This window comes from Drosophila mojavensis, unplaced genomic scaffold (assembly GCF_018153725.1).
Source record: "Drosophila mojavensis isolate 15081-1352.22 unplaced genomic scaffold, ASM1815372v1 contig_74, whole genome shotgun sequence".
In the NCBI taxonomy this organism is placed as follows: domain Eukaryota; kingdom Metazoa; phylum Arthropoda; class Insecta; order Diptera; family Drosophilidae; genus Drosophila; species Drosophila mojavensis.
Genome location: NW_025318899.1, coordinates 18,706,667 through 18,728,975, shown reverse-complemented (window position 1 = coordinate 18,728,975; position 22,309 = coordinate 18,706,667). Strand labels below are relative to the sequence as shown.

General features: G+C 35.9%; 2 protein-coding genes across 2 annotated transcripts; both read left to right on the top strand.

The window, feature by feature from the left end:
* The first annotated feature begins 9,337 nt into the window (after nucleotides 1-9,337).
* LOC122757519 lies at nucleotides 9,338-10,135 on the top strand. Its single transcript, XM_044009836.1, has 2 exons — nucleotides 9,338-9,593; nucleotides 9,668-10,135. Exons 1-2 carry the CDS (start codon nucleotides 9,369-9,371, stop codon nucleotides 9,908-9,910), a joined length of 468 nt encoding a protein of 155 aa, XP_043865771.1. The 5' UTR covers nucleotides 9,338-9,368; the 3' UTR covers nucleotides 9,911-10,135.
* Nucleotides 10,136-10,763: 628 nt separating this feature from the next.
* Nucleotides 10,764-11,561, top strand: LOC122757518. Its single transcript, XM_044009835.1, has 2 exons — nucleotides 10,764-11,019; nucleotides 11,094-11,561. The coding sequence occupies exons 1-2, from the start codon at nucleotides 10,795-10,797 to the stop codon at nucleotides 11,334-11,336; spliced, it is 468 nt and encodes a 155-aa protein (XP_043865770.1). The 5' UTR covers nucleotides 10,764-10,794; the 3' UTR covers nucleotides 11,337-11,561.
* The last annotated feature ends 10,748 nt before the right edge of the window (nucleotides 11,562-22,309 follow it).

The following is a 22,309-nucleotide window of genomic DNA, read 5'->3' as shown; positions in this document are numbered from 1 at the left end:
TTTTATTGATAGAATTCAATGAGCTCAGCTCATCGCATTCCACATGCAGGTCAACCAAATGGTTACGATCCGAAGGACCCCAGAATATATTCACATTCTAGCTGCTCGCAAAAGGTAAATAGCACAACAGTAAAAAAAAAAAAAAAAAAAGAAGAAAAAACCGAGCGCATAGCAACAGTCAAATTAAAGTTGCCTTTTAGCCTGAAGTGTTAACCAAAGTGCTCGCAATGATGCGTCTCATTTAAATGCTTTGCCTCTCTCACACACACACACGCACGCACTCATACACACAATGCGAGTTTTCAGAAAAACCTCTCGAGCACTCACAACATGCTCAAATCTGGTACGCTTAATGGCCAGCAGGCGAGTCCATTAGCTAAGCTGTCAGGTTTGCAACAGTTCAAGCTAAGGTATGCAAATAAAGATTGGCGACTTTCATTAGATATGCAAAGTTTATTTATATAATTTATCAGGAAAAACATTCATAGAAAAGTGCACGCAAGGTGAGAGAGGCACGCCTCACCTCTTGACAAGGTATTTCGTGTTCGTGCAGAAGCCATTGATATGCCATCTTCCAAAAAGCGAAATCAACAAAATCATAATAAAAAGGCCATAACTGTGCTGCCAAGAGGAAAACATGCCGAGACGGGAATAAAAATAGAAAAGAGCGTTAGAGAGAGTGGAAGAGGGAGAGGGAGAGAGAGGGCGGGTCAGAGGCTGTGTGAGAGAGAGGGAGAGAAAGGCAAAACTCAACATTGTCACAATGTTGCGGCGCCTACATAAAAGACTGAAGCTGAAGACATGGCTTCGAAATGGGAGCAAAATATTAAAAAAAGTAAGTAAGCAAGCTGCAAGCGGGTGTTATCGACTGCATGATACTCAGTGGGAATCTCTTTTGATAAAGGAGCAGAAAATGCATCGGCAGCAGTTTGAATGTACCATTTTGGAGTCGTTCAAGGCATGGGAAGCTATGGTAACCTTCTACGATTTGCCACGACCCTAAATTGCATACACATAACAAGTTACATGCCATACGTTAACTTGAATTAAAATGAATGTGAATTAATATGCTTACGTATTGTTTCTCTTTACATATAGAATGCAGTGAAATGAGAGAGAGTAAATAAGGCATGCCTCGGCTATGGCCGAGGATAGTCGAACTACTCAGTCAGCCATAAGAAATCCACGAAGAAGGCAACCGAAGGTAAAAAGCCGAAGCGGAGATTAAGCGAGAACAGATAGATAGAGATAGAGATAGAGATAGAGATAGAGGTAGAGGTAGAGGTAGAGGTAGAGGTAGAGATAGAGATAGAGATAGAGATAGAGATAGAGATAGAGATAGAGATAGAGATAGAGATAGAGATAGAGATAGAGATAGAGATAGAGATAGAGATAGAGATAGAGATAGAGATAGAGATAGAGATAGAGATAGAGATAGAGATAGAGATAGAGATAGAGATAGAGATAGAGATAGAGATAGAGATAGAGATAGAGATAGAGATAGAGATAGAGATAGAGATAGAGATAGAGATAGAGATAGAGATAGAGATAGAGATAGAGATAGAGATAGAGATAGAGATAGAGATAGAGATAGAGATAGAGATAGAGATAGAGATAGAGATAGAGATAGAGATAGAGATAGAGATAGAGATAGAGATAGAGATAGAGATAGAGATAGAGATAGAGATAGAGATAGAGATAGAGATAGAGATAGATAGAGACAACAATTAAAATATCAGTTAGGCAGTCGAGTGGACTGTCCCCCTCAATCCCACTCTTTCAATTCTATTCATACTCCCACGAGTGTTAGGCTCCCAAAAAACCAATATACTCATTTCACTTCATAAAGAGGTATAAAAAAGAAAGCGAAAAAATAATATAAAATTGAAATGCAAAAAGCAAAGAAAACAAACGCTTAGATAACCACAACAGCAACAACAACAGCAACAACAACAGCAAAGCGTCATGGACACCGACCGACGTGGCTGACAATAATGGCGCACAGACCGGAAATAGAGCAGGAAATGCCATCAGAGCAAGCCCAGCTCACATATATTGGCTTAAATGTGGCATGCGACATGCGGCATGCGGCATGTGTGCAGCTGCTTTGGTTTTCCTTTCTACTTTTTGGTTTGGCTGCCAAAAGTTCATTGCGAATAAAAATAAATATATCTGTTATTATTGCCGCTTTCAATTTATGCCCAGGCCAATGGCCAAAATGCGCATTCATACTTGGATTATCCTGAAGTCAGCCTCGTGCGAGGGCGAAAACTTCTTCAAGCAAATTGTTATAACATGCTCGAGCGCCATTTGAATGACTCAGCGCCAAGTCACACACACAGAAGGAAGCAAAGTTTGCTTTTTATTGAATTTATGCAAATAGTTAGTGAATTGAATAGGCCAAGTGAAAAGCGACATACTTTTTAACTAGTTTTTTATTTTGCGCCTTTACCACCTTGACTGGCAGTTGCATGTCCCCAATCAGATCAACTCAAACTGCCCAAGTTTCAAAGCGATTGCATAAGTTTTTAGGAACAAGTTTTTTTGTATTTATTCATTGACATGAGAAGGGTATATAGGGTTTGAGTAATGCGAGCGTTAATTTATGCCTTTCTGCATAAAAAATAAATAAAATTAGAACTTTTAAAGCGATCATGATTGATTGATTGCTTCTAAACTTAGCTAATAAAGTGTTAAGAATATATATATATACATATATAGATGATAGGGATATATACTATGTATACCATATAAGACTCCATTGAAGTTAGAGATTTTAAGTTTGGTACAGATATTCGATGCATAAATAAACGTAAAATAAATGTAGTATAAATGCCCACAAAGGATTCATGCACATGCCCTACATATACATATACACATACACAAACATAAATATATTAAATAATATAATATCAATTATTTCTTGCAGAAACATTTCTTTATTTTTCAGCTAGAAAAACTTTCCTTTGTCAGGCATTTGATGAGCACATACCAACTGTATTAAAATGCAATCATGCAGCAGCATTTGCGTTTACAAAAATATAAACAAATATTTTGCAAGATGATGATGATGATTTTGCTCAGTGAAATATTTACGTTTACATCGTAAAATCACGTCAATTTGCGTACGTTGTAAACTCAATCAAGTCAATCAGCTCGACAAGAAATGCTACATAAATTGCTGGCACAAATGAATATTGAAAACAGAACTAGTAACTACTTGGCCACGCCCACACACATAGGCAGGCAATTTGCAATGCAATAAAATATCATAAAAATCCACAAACAATAAACTTGAACGACAACAACAATGGGTGGAACGGCAAACGCACATGTTTGGGCAGCAGTTGGCAGTGCTTGAGGATACCCTGTAAATTGTGCAATTGACAATGATTGTTGAGATTAAATATACAATGTTAAACTTGTCTGCTGTCTACCAGGGTATAGTGTATAGGGTATGCATAATTGGTTTATGACTCTCATGAGTTGATTGGGTCAAAAGGGTCATGGACGTACTTACCAACAAAAAGGAAAAAATAAAGGGTGTTGGGTCGGGCCGGAGCTGGTAAATTAAGCATTTTATAAGCGCTGCTCGACTGAATTGAAATAAACGCAGATATATGTGCACACATACACATACATACATACATATATATACTGTATATTTGTATATATCAAAAAATATATACACTCAGGCATTGAGATGTATGAAAGCAGCCTCTAATGTGGCCAGCATGTGTGAAATATCAGCGACCAATTTATGGCGCTTGTGCGGCGCTGCCTTTTGTTTATAAATTGCTGTGAGCACACACACACACACACACACACATACGCACACATAAACTCTAGAGCAAGTTCTACTCTTTTCTGGCTGCTCTCGTTGCGCAGCGTCACCAAATTAAATTTAATGAGCAGCTGTCGCTTGGCCACAAAGAAAAGGTTCACTCAGCAATGCGTCTAAATCAAATTAACATGCAGTTGCAAATTGTCCGAGTGGAGGTGGAGCGAGTTGACCCCCCCCTCGCATTGGCTCCGTTTTGCTATGTGCTCTGGCTCTGACGTGTCTCGCACATAATTCGCATAAATTGCTGTAATTGTGCCCAGCTGCGACACGACCAAGCTCAAGCTGCCAGCACAAATGTATATATAAACATACATATATATATATATACAGAAATATACATATATACATAAGTGTATATATAGCATGGACCGACAAAAGTCAAAAGCTGTAAAAATGGCGGAAAATATGTTGCGCTCTGATATTTTATAGCTCAAGCGGCAGGACCTTTTCAAAATGATTATATTTTATTAAAAAATACCTCTGTCTATCGACGGCACGCTGCGAGTAGGAATTAGACTATGAACAGGAAATTATTTAATAAACGTAAAGCAGCTTGCATGCTTGAGATGAACAGCGAAATAACGTGATTTTGTAACGCTGAATGACTTTGAACATTTATAAATAAATTTTATGTAAGAGAAAAAGAATCATATATTAAATTTGCATAAATTAATTTTATACAAAATTCTAGTTACTCCACAAATATTTATTTTTATCATACTGTCACTTCTTATTACAATCACGGCTTTCGTCATTTTTCTCACAGAGAGGTCTGTAAGTTCTTTATAGCATCACCCAAGTAATTGAAAAAAAATACAAACAATTTCCAAAAAAAAGTAATAATAATAAAAATAAAAAATTATAATAATAAATATTAAAAAAAAAAAAAATTAAAATAAATAAATAAAAAATAATAAATACATAAATAAATAATTATAAAAATAAATAAAATAAATAATAAAAAAAATTAATATAAAAAATTTTCAAAAAAAAGAAAAAAAGAAATAATAAAAATAAAAAATAAATTACAAAAATTAAAATAAATAAATAAAAAAATAATAAATACACAAATAAATAATTATAAAAATATACCAAATTCATGTCTTAATAAAAAAAATTTAATTTAATACCAATTAATTATAATAATTAATATTAAAAAAAAATAAAATTAAAAAAAAATAAAAAACAAAAAAGTAAATAAAAATAAAGAACAAATAAAAAAAAAATAAATAAATAAAATACATAAATAAATAATTAAAAAAATATACCAAATTCATTTCTTAATAAAAAAAAGTTAATTCATAAACAATAATGCTTCAGCTCCCACAGCTGGCCAGAAAATAAGCTAAGAAAAGAAATGAGATGATTCCAAACGAAATTATAAATAATTCGCACTAAATATGGAGTAAGTAAATAAATAAATTAACTAATCCTAATAAGAAAAGCAACCACGGCAAAACAGTTGAAAGCGCAAACTGAAGAGCCGACGATAGCTTAAATAAGCGTTAGCTCTGAATAGAGTTGGCCCAAAAATAGTAAGACAAAAAATTTATGAATGAAAAATAGAAATAATGAAATATCAGACCAAAACTCAATTGCATGCCATAGACTTATTTATGGCACTACTTGTATAGCTAATGGTATTAAATATCGATTGGAGAGTAAATGAATTATAATAAACGACTAATTATATAAAGAGTACCTAAATGCACACCAATTGTCAGTGCTTACAATGTCGTACTACCTCAAGGTTCTGCTGAATCTCTTCAATATTCTAACCAAAATATTCGGATTCAATGAATTTGTTTATGATCGCAAACGAAATAAAATGGTTAGATGTAGCCTGTTGCGCTGGTATATGGCAATATTACATTACGTCGTCATTTGGCCAGTTAGCTTAGCAGTAATTTTATCTATCAGACCTTGGAGTATGAAGAAATTGACGCTTGTGTACATGCTGATACGCCTGGGCGTGTACATAACTGTTAGTCGCTATATTGCCAGCGCTCTAATGGGCTGGTACATTATATATTATCGCCATGATCTCCGCTGTCTGCTGAATCAATATCTACGGCTGGCGAAAATGCATCGAGAGCTCTTTCAACGCGACGTTCATGTGCCGTGGCTTTGGCTAATAATTCATTTCATGCGCGAAATTTATTTAGCTTTTTATTTTACTCCGTTCAGCGTAGGGTTCGGCGGCTCTTTGAACTTTGTGACTGCAAGATTGCCTTTTTTGTTTGTTCTACTTGATGTGGGCCTGATGGTTAATCACAATATGATTCGATCTTTGGCTGAGAACTATGATGAAATCTCGCATAGCCAAGATCTCAAGCGATCATGCATAGAATACTTTGAGCAATTGCTGCAGCTAAAAGCAAAGTTGCAGCAATTCTGCTGGATCTCGACTGTGACGAGACTGAGCATCGAAATGATGCTCACAATGATGCTTTGCCTTACAGAATTTTGGATGCACTACATGCTTGGCAATACGACTTATTTAATATCAATAATTATTCAATGTGCGCTCATGTCAAATATCATAAGTAATATAAGAGTGGCAAGATCTATCGAATTAATGGAGTCCAAGATATTGCATCATTTGTATCAAGATGAGATACTGTTCAGCTTAAAACATCGAAAAGCGACAAGAAACTGGCGAATGGAAAAGGTAACTGTTGATTGAGTTCCTTAAAAAAAAGACATACTTGTTAATAGTTCATATTTTGTTTTCTTTTGAAGTTGGAACTGATTCACTTAAAGTGCTGCACTAAAAAGGAACGCTGTGTTTCGATTTTGAACTACATTTATGTCTTGCCTGCTCTAGTACTATATGTCGTCGACTTTATATTCTGCAATGTCTTTCTGATGATGACTTTCAGCATAAAATAGAAAGCATAGGATCAAAGCCTGATTTAGTGATTGAAAGATTAATTCCTGAATGTGATTAGACGTGATTATTCATGAAAATAACACTTAATTATAATAACATTTTAATTTATAATGAAAATCTAGTTTTTTTTTATAATTAAAAAATAAAAAGGTGGGTTTTTATTTAATAAATTATTTTAAATATATTTTTTTTAACTATTTGATATTTGATAAATAATAAAAAAATGTTTTGAATAGTCTATAGTTAAAAAAATTTTATATCTAATGAAAAATTCAAAAATTGTATTTAATAATAATATTTATAAATGAAACAATATAACAAAAAAAATTTATATTAAAAAAAGAATAAATAAAAATAGGTTAATAAAATTTATTTATTTCTTTTTATATATTTCATAATGAAATTTTCATTTATCTGTAATTTATAATAAAAAGTAAACACGAGAAGAGAAGAAAAATATACGAGGAGGAGAAATCTGCCATTTTATTTTGTAATTCAATACATACCAAACAGCGGTTTATTTTCGATTTACTTTATTTAAATTGCTCTCTACACTTACTTTAGTGATAGCAATTAACATAATGGCAATTGATAAATAATTACCGTTTTATTTCTGGTATCTACATCTACACATCTGAAGTTCTATTATAAATACTTTGTGGTCTCTACACACCTTTAAACATTTGCGTAAATTAATGACAACGAAAGTTAATTATAATACTATATAAATATATTTCCTAAGAAATTGCAGAAATAATATTTCCCAAGCACTTCTCATTGAAATGTGAAGAAGTTTGCCTAATCGAAATATTTACTCATAAACAGCCATCCTTCAGCTGTCACACGCCGACTGTTGACCAGAAAGTAGACGAACAAGAAGAGAAAAAGCAATGGTATGACCATTAACCCAGAACATTTGTTACCCCAGCAAATTGGAAACAGAACTATAAATAATTCGCACAAAATATGGAGACTCATAAGTAAATGCATAAATGAGCCGCACCCACACAGAGGACTCGCTCAGCCAAGCTCTCACAATCATAAATCAACGCTAATAGCAACGATTAATTTCTAGCGAATTCCGAGAAGAGAAACATCAATGTCGGTGAGTGGGTCGCCAAACTCCATTGTAGGCTGTCTCACAAATTAGGCAAATTAAAATGCTGCTAAGAGCTTGATTGCCAGGCAAAGAAAAAAACAAAAATAAAAAAAATAAAAAGAAAATAAAAGAAAAGAACAGAAAGACACCCACAGCAAGACAGTTGAAAGCATGACCATATATCATGTACGCCTGGCTGAAGAAGTGGGCGCCTAAAACCCACACAGGAAGTCGACAACCTAAACAGGTGTTGGTAGCTCTGAGCAGCCGCAGAGTAGGCATCACGACAATTATGATGAATGAGACAAGTTCGTTGTCAAATAAATTACTCTAGGGTGTGCTTACCAAGAGCGGTAGCAGGGGGTAAACATCGATTCACAATGTGTACATATGTTTTCGCAGCGCCGCACCAAGGGCCATAAATGAGAGTAGTTGACTAGAAAATACCCTGTGTGCAATTATAAGAAAAGAGGCCTCACCTCACTTGCTCTCTAGATAAGCCCTTCAAGTCACAATATGGAAAAGCAATTTCCTGGCTTTCCCTAGTTCCCTTTTGGCTGATATAGACATTAATCGCATGCTGGCTGAATTAATCATGCGAGCGACTTTCGCTGTGTGAAGTGCTGTTGCTTGATTAATGGAATAGTCAGGCACTCACTGTGCCGCCAGTTTCAGGCCAATTAGCATACCACAGTTCTCATCTGCTTTATGACTGCCTAATTGAATTGACTTTCGCTCTCACAGATAATGAACGAAATTGAAGCGGCCAATCATCCAGCGGGTGCTTATACGTTCACGAATTGTCACATTCAGTGTTTACAATGTCGTACTACCTCAAGGTTCTGTTGAAGCTGCTCAATATTCTAACCAAAATATTCGCAATCAATGAATATAACTACGATCGTAAACTAAATAAGATGGTCAGTTCTCGCTTCTGGCATTGGTATATGAAGATATTGCATTGTATCATCATTTGGCCACTTAACGTAATTTTTTTATATTTATTTTCGTATCAGTGTATGCATGAACTGAACCTTCAACTAATCCTCTTGCGGTTAGGTATCTATATAGCTGTCACGCGCTATATTGCCAGCGCTCTAATGGGCTGGTACATCATATATTGTCGCCGTGATCTCTGCCGTCTACTGAATCATTTTTTACGGCTCGCAAAAATGCATCGAGAGATCTTTCAACGCGACGTCCATGTGCCGTGGTATATACTGACGGTGCACATTCTGCACGAAGTCTATTTAATTTCACGTTTTAGATTTAGAAGTTTGGGGTGCATATTGATTTTGATAAGTGGAACATTATTTTTCCAATTTTATTTGCTTGATGTTGGCCTGATGATTCACTTCAATATGATTAGGACATTGGCTAAACATATCGCTAGCCCCTCGCCTATACGAAAAGTCCAACGATCTCGTTGCATTGAATACTTCGAACAGTTGACGCAATTGAAGCACCAACTGCAACAGTTTAGCTGGATCCCGACCACAGCTAGGCTGAGCGTAGAGATCGTGTATGTGGTCATGCTCTGTGTTGTTGCTTTCTGGCTGCACTTTTTAACGGGTAACGTTAAGTCTCTATACGTAATATTTCGTGCAACTCTGGTCATGTCCAACATGATGCACAATATATGGATGGCAAGATCCATTGAGGCAGCAGAGCGGCAGGTGTTGAACCAGATGTATCAACATGATATGCTGATTCCTTTAAAACATCAAAATCCTGCAAGACGGAGACGCTTGGTAAAGGTAAATATTTGTATTGCAATATTTGTATAGAATAAAAAAATATAATATGTATTTTTCATGTCTCACTTCTCAAGTTAACCCAAATCTATTTGAAGCGCTGCACTAAGAGGGAACAAACTCCTTCAATATACAACTACATTCACATCAGTCGATCTCTTAATGTGTTTATCATCAATGTCGTAGTCAGCAATGCGTTCTTAATGATTATGTTCAGCATAAAGTATGAGCGTCGCTATGAAATATTCTCCGAACATCATCAGCTGCACACTGCAAACGACTTAACACTCAAAATAATGCATAACATGGCCCAATTGTGATTCATTCGCGCGAGCATAATTCAATGAATATATTTTTTGCTTAACAATTAATAAACTCATTAATTTAACCAAATTGTAATCGATGGTCGTTGAGCATTGTGTACGAATAGCAATTAACTAAGTCGAACGACTAATAATCCAACGTCAACGAATCGTCACATTCAGTGTTTACAATGTCGTACTACCTCAAGGTTCTGCTGAAGCTGCTCAATATTCTGACCAAAATATTCGCAATCAATGAATTTAACTACGATCGCAGGCAAAATAGGATGATCAGTTCTCGCTTCTGGCATTGGTATATGAAGATATTGCATTGTATCATCGTTTGGCCATTTAACGCATTTTTTATGTATTTATTCACGGATCGGTGGATGCATGAACTGAACCTGGAACTGATTATCGTGCGAAAAGGCATCTACATAATTACCATACGCTATATCACCAGCGCTCTAATGGGCTGGTACATCATATATTGTCGCCGTGATCTCTGCCGTCTACTGAATCATTTTTTACGGCTCGCAAAAATGCATCGAGAGATCTTTCAACGCGACGTCCATGTGCCGTGGTATATACTGTCGGTGCACATTCTGCACGAAGTCTATTTAATTTCACGTTTTAGATTTAGAAGTTTGGGGTGCATATTGATTTTGATAAGTGGAACATTATTTTTCCAATTTTATTTGCTTGATGTTGGCCTGATGATTCACTTCAATATGATTAGGACATTGGCTAAACATATCGCTAGCCCCTCGCCTATACGAAAAGTCCAACGATCTCGTTGCATTGAATACTTCGAACAGTTGACGCAATTGAAGCACCAACTGCAACAGTTTAGCTGGATCCCGACCACAGCTAGGCTGAGCGTAGAGATCGTGTATGTGGTCATGCTCTGTGTTGTTGCTTTCTGGCTGCACTTTTTAACGGGTAACGTTAAGTCTCTATACGTAATATTTCGTGCAACTCTGGTCATGTCCAACATGATGCACAATATATGGATGGCAAGATCCATTGAGGCAGCAGAGCGGCAGGTGTTGAACCAGATGTATCAACATGATATGCTGATTCCTTTAAAACATCAAAATCCTGCAAGACGGAGACGCTTGGTAAAGGTAAATATTTGTATTGCAATATTTGTATAGAATAAAAAAATATAATATGTATTTTTCATGTCTCACTTCTCAAGTTAACCCAAATCTATTTGAAGCGCTGCACTAAGAGGGAACAAACTCCTTCAATATACAACTACATTCACATCAGTCGATCTCTTAATGTGTTTATCATCAATGTCGTAGTCAGCAATGCGTTCTTAATGATTATGTTCAGCATAAAGTATGAGCGTCGCTATGAAATATTCTCCGAACATCATCAGCTGCACACTGCAAACGACTTAACACTCAAAATAATGCATAACATGGCCCAATTGTGATTCATTCGCGCGAGCATAATTCAATGAATATATTTTTTGCTTAACAATTAATAAACTCATTAATTTAACCAAATTGTAATCGATGGTCGTTGAGCATTGTGTACGAATAGCAATTAACTAAGTCGAACGACTAATAATCCAACGTCAACGAATCGTCACATTCAGTGTTTACAATGTCGTACTACCTCAAGGTTCTGCTGAAGCTGCTCAATATTCTGACCAAAATATTCGCAATCAATGAATTTAACTACGATCGCAGGCAAAATAGGATGATCAGTTCTCGCTTCTGGCATTGGTATATGAAGATATTGCATTGTATCATCGTTTGGCCATTTAACGCATTTTTTATGTATTTATTCACGGATCGGTGGATGCATGAACTGAACCTGGAACTGATTATCGTGCGGTTAGGCATCTACATAATTACCATACGCTATATCACCAGCGCTCTAATGGGCTGGTACATCATATACTATCGCCGTGATCTCTGCCGTCTACTGAATCATTTTTTACGGCTCGCGGAAATGCATCGAGAGCTCTTTCAACGCGATGTCCATGTGCCGTGGTATATTCTGACGGTGCACATTGTGCACGAAGTCTATATAATTTCGAATTTGAGTTTTGACAATTCAGGACTCATTATGACGTTCATGACTGGACAATATTTTTTCCAATTTTATTCGCTTGATGTTGGCCTGATGATTCATCTCATTATGATTAGGACATTGGCTAAACATATCAATAGACCCTCGCCAACACGAAAAGTTCAACGATCTCGTTGCATAGAATACTTTGAGCAATTGATGCAGCTGAAACAGCAACTACAACAATTTAGCTGGATCTCGACCACAGCTAGGCTGAGCATGGAGGTCGCGGATGTGATCATGCTCAGTGTAGTTGTTTTCTGGCTGCACTTCTTAACGGGAGAAATTTTGTCTCTATTCTATATATTTCGTGGCTCTCTGCTCATGTCAAACATGCTGCACGTTGTTTGGATGGCAAGATCCATCGAGGCAACAGAACGCCAGGTATTGAATCAGATGTACCATCACGAGATGCAGATGCCTTTCAAATATCAAAATCCTACAAGACGGAGGCGTTTGGAAAAGGTAAATATTTTTATTTAAATTGAGTTTTAAAACATTTAATGATTTTTTCCATTCTCTCAAGTTGACCCAAATCTATTTCAAGCGCTGCACAAAGAGGGAACAAGGTCCTTCAATATATAATTACATTTACACCAGCCGAGCTCTGGGTGTTTATATCATCGATTTCATTGTAAGCACTGTTTTTCTGCTGATCACATTTAGCATAAAATATGAACGTCGAAATGAAATATTTTCCGAACATCATAAGATTAAGGACGATATCAAACTCAAATTAGCGTTAGGCATGACTAAATGATAGTTCGTTTCATATTTGTAATTGTTTTTATACCACATGCCCACTGGAATGTACACGACCATAATTCAATGAAAATATATTTATTTTTTTTTTTGCTCAACAACAATTAATAAAATACATTATGTAATTAATTTTAATTGATGGTCGTTGAACCTGGTATTCGAATAGCAATTAACTAAGTGGCATCTGCTATATACTCACGCTATGAATGTTTGAGTTTTGCAATGGAATATTAGTACTTGATCTCACATACTTCCTGAAAGTTCTGCACCAACTGGTTAGCGCAATGAGTGAGAAATTTACATAAGTAACTTTAAATAAGTAAATATTAAAAAACTTAAAAAATCTGAAGCATTAAAGTGGCACTTGGTTTTTATTTAATTGTAATTTCTATATTTAGAGTTAGTCTAAATAATGTGAAATTTGTATTGTAAATTTATTAAATAGTGATTTGATAAATCTGATAAATCAACGTTGCTTGATTAAAATTTTAATAAAATGGATATTCAATAGCCGTAGAAGTCGAGCAATTTATTTATTTTTCTAAATTAAACTGCATATTGAAGTATTTTTTGATAAAATAGTATTAATTCAAAGTTGTTTATTTTTACCATGCAATAAAACTAGCCGTAATAGACATCATCACAGCAAAATATCATTTTTTTTTTCTAGTGGTTTGCAAATATTTACACATTTTGCTGGCCATAGAAAACAAATTGATTTCACAATTTAACAACAACAAAGTTGACATCACGAACATTATTTTCAATCATTTTTTATCAGTCTATTGTTATTGAACTAAACAATTATAGCAGAGATATACACATTTCAGATTTTCGTTTACCAAACATAAAATACCCTAGTATTTTTAGTATGTATTTTTAATATAAATAAATATATACATTTATGTATATATTTATATACAGAATTTCATACATGTTATTATTTTATGTCAAATGGTTTGCATTACGAATCGATAGGTAAATTATTATTATTTTTTTTTTTTAAATATATATTTCTAATATTATAATTAATATAACATTTTTTCAAGTTTCATAAAGCCTACGAAACTCTAAAAATATATTTCAACTGTAAATTTTTAATATAATTTTATTTTAAATTTTTTGCATTGTAATTTTTTTTTTTTTTTTTGATTCTTTAATTAAATACAATATATTATTATTATTTTTTATTGCATTTAAAATTTTTAAAATTATTATATTGTATATAAACTCTTCGATTTAGTATATCAATTTGAATTTTTTTATTTATTCAAAAATTTCTAAATTCCATTTTATTTTTCTTATCTATTGGTCTAGAATTCATAGGAAATCATATTAATTATGGGCTAAAAACATATTTGCATACACTTTGTTTACACATGTCCATAGCGCGTCAGCTAATGGCTTTTCATTTGAATAGCCACGAAAATTGTTTGGACAATTGATTTAGAGCCACACGATATTTGATATTTGGTATATTTGCAAGTGATTTAACAAATGTTGCATGTTTTTATTTGTTTTTATTTGCTCGCGGTTGTTAGAGGTTGCCATAAAAGTATTTAAGCAAATTTCATGGTTTTTGTTTCATGCAAATCAATTTTAAAGCTCAATTCTAAATAAAAGATTTTTTATTTAAATTGAAATTCTTGATGCAATTTTCCATGTTAAAGTGGTATATAAATGTGATAGAGTCTTAACCCTAGATACCTTTGCTACCTCTACCTTTCGCCTCTCTTTCGTATTATTTGCACCTGAATGCGTCCACAAAAATGCGCTTTGGTGTGGTAGCAGGTGTCAAGCGGTGTGCGGGCTGCATGCCACGCTCAGACAATAAGACGCGCGCATCTCCCCACCTCTGCTGCAGGTTAATCCCCCTGGCGCTAGGTGGCGCCACTTGTAATTGCAATTTTTGTTCGCACACGTTTCAACTTATTTGTTTTTGCTATGACTTTATTTACACTCGAACTGCAAGTGGCATATCCCGAAAACTAGAGTTTACACGTGCACGAAATTCGGAATACTACATGTTAGATTATATTAGACATTCGTTGTCGAGTATAAAAATTCAATCGTGCTATTATGTCTACATTTTTAAGAAGTAAACCTTTTGATTTATTTTAGCATTTCAATTAGTTCATTATTTATAAAGAACATTTTGAATAACTATTGACAGTTTCTCGATGTTTCTCAGAGCGTCTTTTGCTGATCGTCTGAGAAGCAAAACTTGGAGAGTCATTGCTTGGGTCGAATTTTTAACGAGTTCAATCGCAATCGGCAAAGCCTGTTGTGTATGTATTGTTATGCACATGCGCGGAAACTATCTCTGCTAAACTCATTCAGAGCGTCTCCTTGTGCGAAACTCAATCGTATTGCTGCCTAAACGATGTTCGTCACACGATCAACAGAAGCCAACGAAAAGAACCCGAAGTGTCTTGCTCGGAGTGAGACCAATATAATATCAGTTTTAATAGTTATTTGTTAACAGTGAAATGAAGTGATAGAGATCGATGAAGAAATGAAAGAGCATGTAAGAGCAAAGGTCATGCTCTTCTTGTATATGGCTAAAAAATTAATTTTGAATTGTAAACTTACAGCGATTGATCGTTTTCTCTTTTGGTGCCAGCTCAGGGAGAAGCTATCGCCGATTGCAGCTCTAATTGTGATATACAGCAATTTGAGTAGCTGGAACAGGATAAGAGACACAAACTTTTATAAATAATTATAGAGAGTTAATTTGTTACTAATCAAGTCACTTTGAAAGTTGAAATTTAAATTGAATTCACTTAGATTGCTTAACATACATATTTCAAAGAAGCAGCAGGAAGCAAGTCAAAAATATGAAAATAAAATAAATTTGAAAAAATAAATAAAATGCTAAAAAAAATATTTAAAAAGCACTTCAAATAAATAAAAAAAAAAAAATATAGTAAAATAATAAAGTCTACAGCCAGGGAAATTCTATCGTTGCTATCGTTATCCAATAACATAAATAAAAACCAAATTTTAAATGATTTTAAAAAAAAGTATAATAATAATCATTGTAATAAAAAATAAAAGATAATACATTCTAACACCAGAGAAATTCCATGTTTTACATATTTTACTTTAGCCAATCTTCAATTTAGATTTCATGAAATTTTTTCTACAATAAACTTCTTAAATTTTTAACGATGCCTATTTAATTCTAGTCACAATTCACGCATATACTCAAAAAGGAATTTTATTGTACATAAATATACATTATTTGGCTCACTTTATGCCTCGGCCTCGGCATTGAAGAACAATAACTCAATTCGTGAAACGTGCGCGCATAAACCGCTTTCAAGTCCGTCTCTTTTATGTGTTTTAGGTGCAGCGGGTGTGATTTTTAGCTCCTGCCGCTGGTTAAAAATTCAGGGAGCGAGCAAACGATTTGGAATCTCTGAAATAACTTTTTCCGGAATGCCAGAAGGAATGCCGATTGAAGCTGAATGCGAGTGCTGGGAAATTAAAGCCATCAAAATGGAAATGCTGATTTAGAGCCGATAGGAATTAGATTGAGGCAGGCATTTAGCCAAGGCCTAATCACACTTCTGCCATGCTTATTTGTTGGCCTTTTGGCCAACGCTGGCAATATATCAAACGAGATGGATGTTATTTGACGATCCCGCTGCTGCTGCTGCTGCTTCTGCTGCTGCTCCTATGGCACCCTCGGCAGCAATGCCGTCGCTATCGTGTTTAGAGCTCTTCACATCAATTACTTTGAATGTTTTGTGGCTCTTTAGCAGCTAAAGCAGCAGCAGCAGCAGCAGCCGCCGCATCTGGCTGCTTGCCCCTTTCAATTGTACAAATGCGAGTTCGGGGCACTAAAAATGAGGGCAAGGACCTATAGCAGGAGGCGGGAATAGGGGCAGTGGCAGCAGCAGGGAACGGGACGGTGGCAGGAGCATGGACAGAGAGACAGGGTCAGCAGTCAGCAAACGGATTCGCGCCATGTGAGGGGCGCTATGGCAGCCGTGGTTTTTATGGTCGCTGATTTCATTTCCACGAGCTGCTTTTAGTATAAGGTTTCCTCTTTTTCCACATTTCCCTTATTTGTTTTTTTTTTTTTTTTTTTTTGCTGGTCAAAAGCATTTGGCCAAGCATATAAATTAAATGATGTTGCAGCATTGAGCGATTGAAATTAGGCTGCAACGTGCGCCACTTGAAATCTGATGCAGTGCAATCTCTCTCTATACCCCTCTCTCTCTCTCTGTTGCCTGCTCTTTTCTGGTAATTGCATACTTTGTGGCATTCTATTACATTCAAATTAGTGAAATTTGTTGCTGAGCGCAGACAGCAGCCAAATAGATTTTATAATGCCCTGCGAGCTTATTTAACTAGTATTTAAAGAGGGCATATTAATTAAGCGCCTAAATTACAGTGATATAGGAGAAGCTGCAGACTATTCACTAATCAATAGAGACTCGATACTGAGATATAGCTAAATTACACGCATTCATATAGTGGAAACCATTTAGATGAACACAAAAATGATTTATAATATAATATAACATATATAAATTCAATCAAGTAAACACATTGTAAACTTTCCACCATAACTAAGCCCCAAAGCCAACTCTAAATATTAATTTAAAGCCAGGCCTGAGCTCCTCGCCGAACAACTTTCATAATTATACTAATTTCAATATGGGCACATCCTGTACAAGCATATTCCATTAGAACAACAAATTATACAATTAGAAACAAGCTTAGCTGCTAATAGCTGCCATTTATTACTTAAGCCTTCGGTAAGTACAAGAAACGAATACCAATTTGCCAAGAGCAGCCCGAAAAGTTTCAACTCGAGCACGCAAACTTTATAATTGCCGCCCAGTCCCCCCAAGTTCCTCTGTCCAGGCCTGTGTGGCAACGACCTGTTGCAATTAGCAGCACTAGGCCGTCTCCTGCGACGCATTAAATACAAACAACGAAACTACAATATCAAGTATCCGACATGGTGCTTAGTGGCCACCAGGTGCCAATTTAAACGACTCGCAAATTGCGCTATCAACAGCTAAAGCTGAGCGTAACCTTGGGGCTCTGAGCGTGAACCATGTGCAATGGGTTGGCATTAGCTGGACTGGGCTGGCCCGGCCATTGAGGCAGGTGTATAAATCCTTGGCATGCCTGGAAAGTCACCTGTCCGATATCCTGATAGCCAACATCGACCAGGACCTGATATCGATGGCGATGTCGTCGTCTCCATTAGAGCTGCTGTCAAAGCGGCGTGCACCAATATTGAAAAAAACAGGGAAGTGGGTGGTCGAGGGGGTGGGGCAGCGTATGCATTCAGCGTGTGCAGCTATGCAAATGATGTGCCAACTTCAAAGAAATGGCCAACAGCATTAAAGCCAGGCACAGTGCTGCTAAGAGCTCAGCAGCTGCGGAGGAGTCAAAGTTCGCTCAGCCATGGCAATAAAGCGAGCTGTCGTCCTTAACTTAATGCTTGGCTTCGCTTGGCGTGGCTCGACTTGGCTGGCTGGCTAGCCGGGGTAAAAACGCATGTTGGCGGAAATTGTTTAACAAACGCAGGAAATGTTACACACACGCAATTACATAGACACCCGATGCAGCCCGCTCTACCAACACCCTCTATGCAGCTTAGATTGGCGCACATATGCACCACACGTTACGTATACGCAATGTACGCCCGCGTGTTGACAACAGTTTGCAATTGGGTTAATTGTACATTGGCTGCCGCTGACTGGTTAATGCCAACTCTCCCTCCCTCTCCCTCTTTCGCACTCTCTCTCTCTCTCTCTCTCTCTCTGTGTGCTTTTTAAATGTGGGTCATTGGGTTAGAGCTGGCTTTGGGGAATATCGTGAGCTCGCTTCAATGCCTTTGCAATTGCAGTTCGTAAAAATAAACATTTAAGCACGCCAAATGCTTGAACTTTGCTAAATTTAATTGCAGCCAGCTAGACGAATGCTCTTCAATACACTCTGTCTGTCTTGGTCTTTCTCTCTCTCTCTGTCTCACTCTCTTCCTCTGCCTGTCTGTTGTCCTCCCCAGCAGGCAACGTCGCTTCGTAGCTCAGCAGTCAAACGCAGTCGCAACACGTGCGGCTATCATTTGCCGCTTACACACCACTTGATAAACGCTCGAAGCATTGCTTGCTTGCAGCCACTGTACTATGGGCCAAGTCAGCCAAAGAAATATTTTAAATTTGATTTTTGAGCATGCATCAGCTTCCTTTTTTTATTGCTGTGCCCAAAGCAGAAGGAGCACAAAAAGTCTAAATTATTATCTAAATTATTTCTTTTTTAAATTATCATAAATATGCTATTTTAAAAATGAATTTTCAAAGAAAAAAATTTTTTTTAATTTATTATTTATATATATATTTTTGTTAAATTATTTTTACCAGTCAGCTTTTATTTAAGGGATATATAGTAGAATCCCTTTCGTCCAGCTTAATTGGATTTAGGTATTATTTGAATAAATAATAATACCTCGTATATATTTTATAAAATAGTATTATTATTTTTTTTTTTATTATTTTTAGTACTCCGATTTTATAAAAATAAATAGTCGATTCCATATCGTGAATAAAAATAAAAGAAATAAATTGCTGTATTATATTATTGATAAATTCTAGCATTTCTTATAAGCAAAATGTTTATCATTTATAAAAAAAAAAATACATTGACTGCATTTATTTAACTTTCTTATATAAAATATTAATAAAAGTGCAGAAACTTTTTAAGAAAAATAAAAAAATATAGGATTTACTGGGTTTATCTAAATATTTTTTAATTTATGTCAAATCAAGCTGGCATTTCGCCCATCGTGCATTGTTATGACTGCGACCCTTTCTGCCATAAATATATGCAAATATATTACGTGATTTCTAGCTGAGATTCGCTCATCAAGCAAACAACTAGTCGAACGACGCTGCAGCGAGTGGAATTTGCTCAAAAGAAAACTAATGCAAATATATATAGGAGAAAGTTAGAGAGTGAGAGTGAGAGTGAGAGAGGGAGAGCAAAACCTGATCGACTATGCGATGCTCTGTCATTTCTTAAAATTTTTGTTTTCAATTATTCGGCCAGTTAATTTTAAGCTCTTTGACTCATTTCATCTGGATTTATTATGCTACTTTCGGCTGTCGCTGCTGCTGCCTTTTATTTATTTAAATTGACGCGGGCAGTGGGTCGAAAAATAAACAATTACATCGCATTAAACATTTACTTAACGTGCTTTAATGTTTATGCCTTGCAATTATATGTTAATTAGCACATTGTTGCATTTTATTTTTTCGCATTATAATTAAAGCACATTTAATGAGGCCGCAAATTTGCATAGTTAATGCAACGCGCCACGCCCCTGCCCTCACTGCTGTCGATAAGGGCTGAATCAAAGCCAAACAACGAAACGGGTAAAAAAATATATATATACATAAATATTTATATATATATAAATATATATATATGTATATATATATATATATATATATATATATATATATATATATGTGTATATATATATCCAACGACGGAAGTCATTTAAAACACATTTCAACGCCTCGTTTTGCACAGAGTTGCTCAGGCCCCGCTCGAGGGAGTTGGTCCCGTTAAGGGTTGATGCTAGGGGCTGGTATGCACACCGACATATGCCGCTTGTAATTTCCATTAAGCACACATTAAACAAAATTGCATGTAATTCGAAATGAATTAATGAACCAAGCAGTTTCTGCCGAACAGTCAAAGACATAAGGCATGGAGCCCAGGTAAGAGGAGACGGAGGAGAGGAGGAACATGAGGCCTACTGGCCCAGGAGGAGCTCATTGTAAATTTGACACGTAAATGCAAATGACCAGCGAATGACAGGAAGGAAGTTGCACTTAAACCATAAAAATTAAGTAAGAATATAGCAATCGGGCGCTACTGACTGCATAATACTCATTGAATGATTTTTGGTAAAGAACTTTTTAAGCAATTACTGCAGAGGTTTACTGATTTAATTCCACCCCTGAAAAATAGAGAGAAATTCTTATTATACAGTATGTGCCTTTAGATAGACGTTGGTCAGTCGTACGGCAGACCGATAAACTTCACCAATATACTCACTTCACTTTCTAAACGAGCATAAATACTTTTAATCGCTGCAAAATTGATTAAATAATTAAAGATTTTTTTCATCACCCAAGGAACGGGGCCCCAAGCTCTTAAGGCCATCTGAACAACATACATATATATGAGTGCGTTTCACAGTCTATATAAGTTGAGTAAAATTGTGCTCTTAAATTATACGAGTGGACATAAAGCAGATTCCCCTCCCGAATGCTTAACCTATTTATTTGCTCAACGTAATACGACGAAGTCGTGAAGCCGAGCTGTGGCTCTTGATACTTAATGTGCTTCGGCTAATTTGCTTTTTATTAAGAGGAGGAGAGTAACTCAAGATTTCACCCACCTCAGGCCCTCAGTTTGAGGTGTCGAGTGACGTCGACTGCTGTTGCTGCTGCAGCGTTGCCTTGCTGACAGCCGCAGCTGACAGAAAGCAAACGTGGCCGAATTCCGCCTGATTCGAAGTCAAGGAACATGCACATGTTTATTATGCTGTAAATATATGGTAAATATAAAATGGGTAAGTGCTTGATCGACTGTAAAGATACCCTAGAGGAAGGTACTTGAGGCACTTATGGGGACTCCTATATTGGAGAGAGTTTTAAAACTCCACTTTAAAAGAATCCACAATAAGTTTACTCGGACTCGTTTTCTATGAAGAGCTTGCTCGACTATTGAAATACCCTTGGACACATTTCAGTCTTTCTATTTCTAAGAGAGTTTTTGGTGGATGCATGAGAAGAGAACAGCTGAACCTTATTTAAAATCTCTTCGGACTTCATATATCGGGGAAAGACATTGGTATTTAAACACTCTCTTTGCTTATATCTAAGTATATCCTATATCTAAAGAGCTTGCTCGACTATTGAAATTTCCTGGAAAATATATATATATATGACTTACTATATATATACTATATCGAAAGAGCTTGCCCGACCATCAAAATATCCTAGAAAATATTTATATGACTCATTGATGGATTTATATATCTCTTCACATTTCTCTGAGAGTAATTGGCGGCTATTTATGTTGTTGTACAAAATGAATTTGAATGTCTTATAGCTAAACTTTTGTTTTTTTCTGCGAGCATAAAAAAGCGTTACGAACGTAGCCAAGGCTGAGTTGCATGTTTCACTGTACATGCATATACATTGATATACATATACAAGCTTATATTACTCCACAGTCCAGGCTCCTGCGCCACATCCTTGCTCCATGGCTGGCTGCTGTTTTAATGCAGTTGCCGTTTGCCTGTGCCTACAGCGCGGCGCTTAAAAATGTTTACTTAAATAACAAATTTATGGTGAGGAAGAGCCAAAGTGGCTTTTAAAATTAACTGCGTTAATAAACACACATACAAATATGTACATATATATATATATGTATGTTTGCAATAAACGAATGCCAGCAGAAATATTTATGCGGCACCTGGATTTCATAGGCCAAGGTAAAAGGTGAGAATGTAGAAAGGGAGAA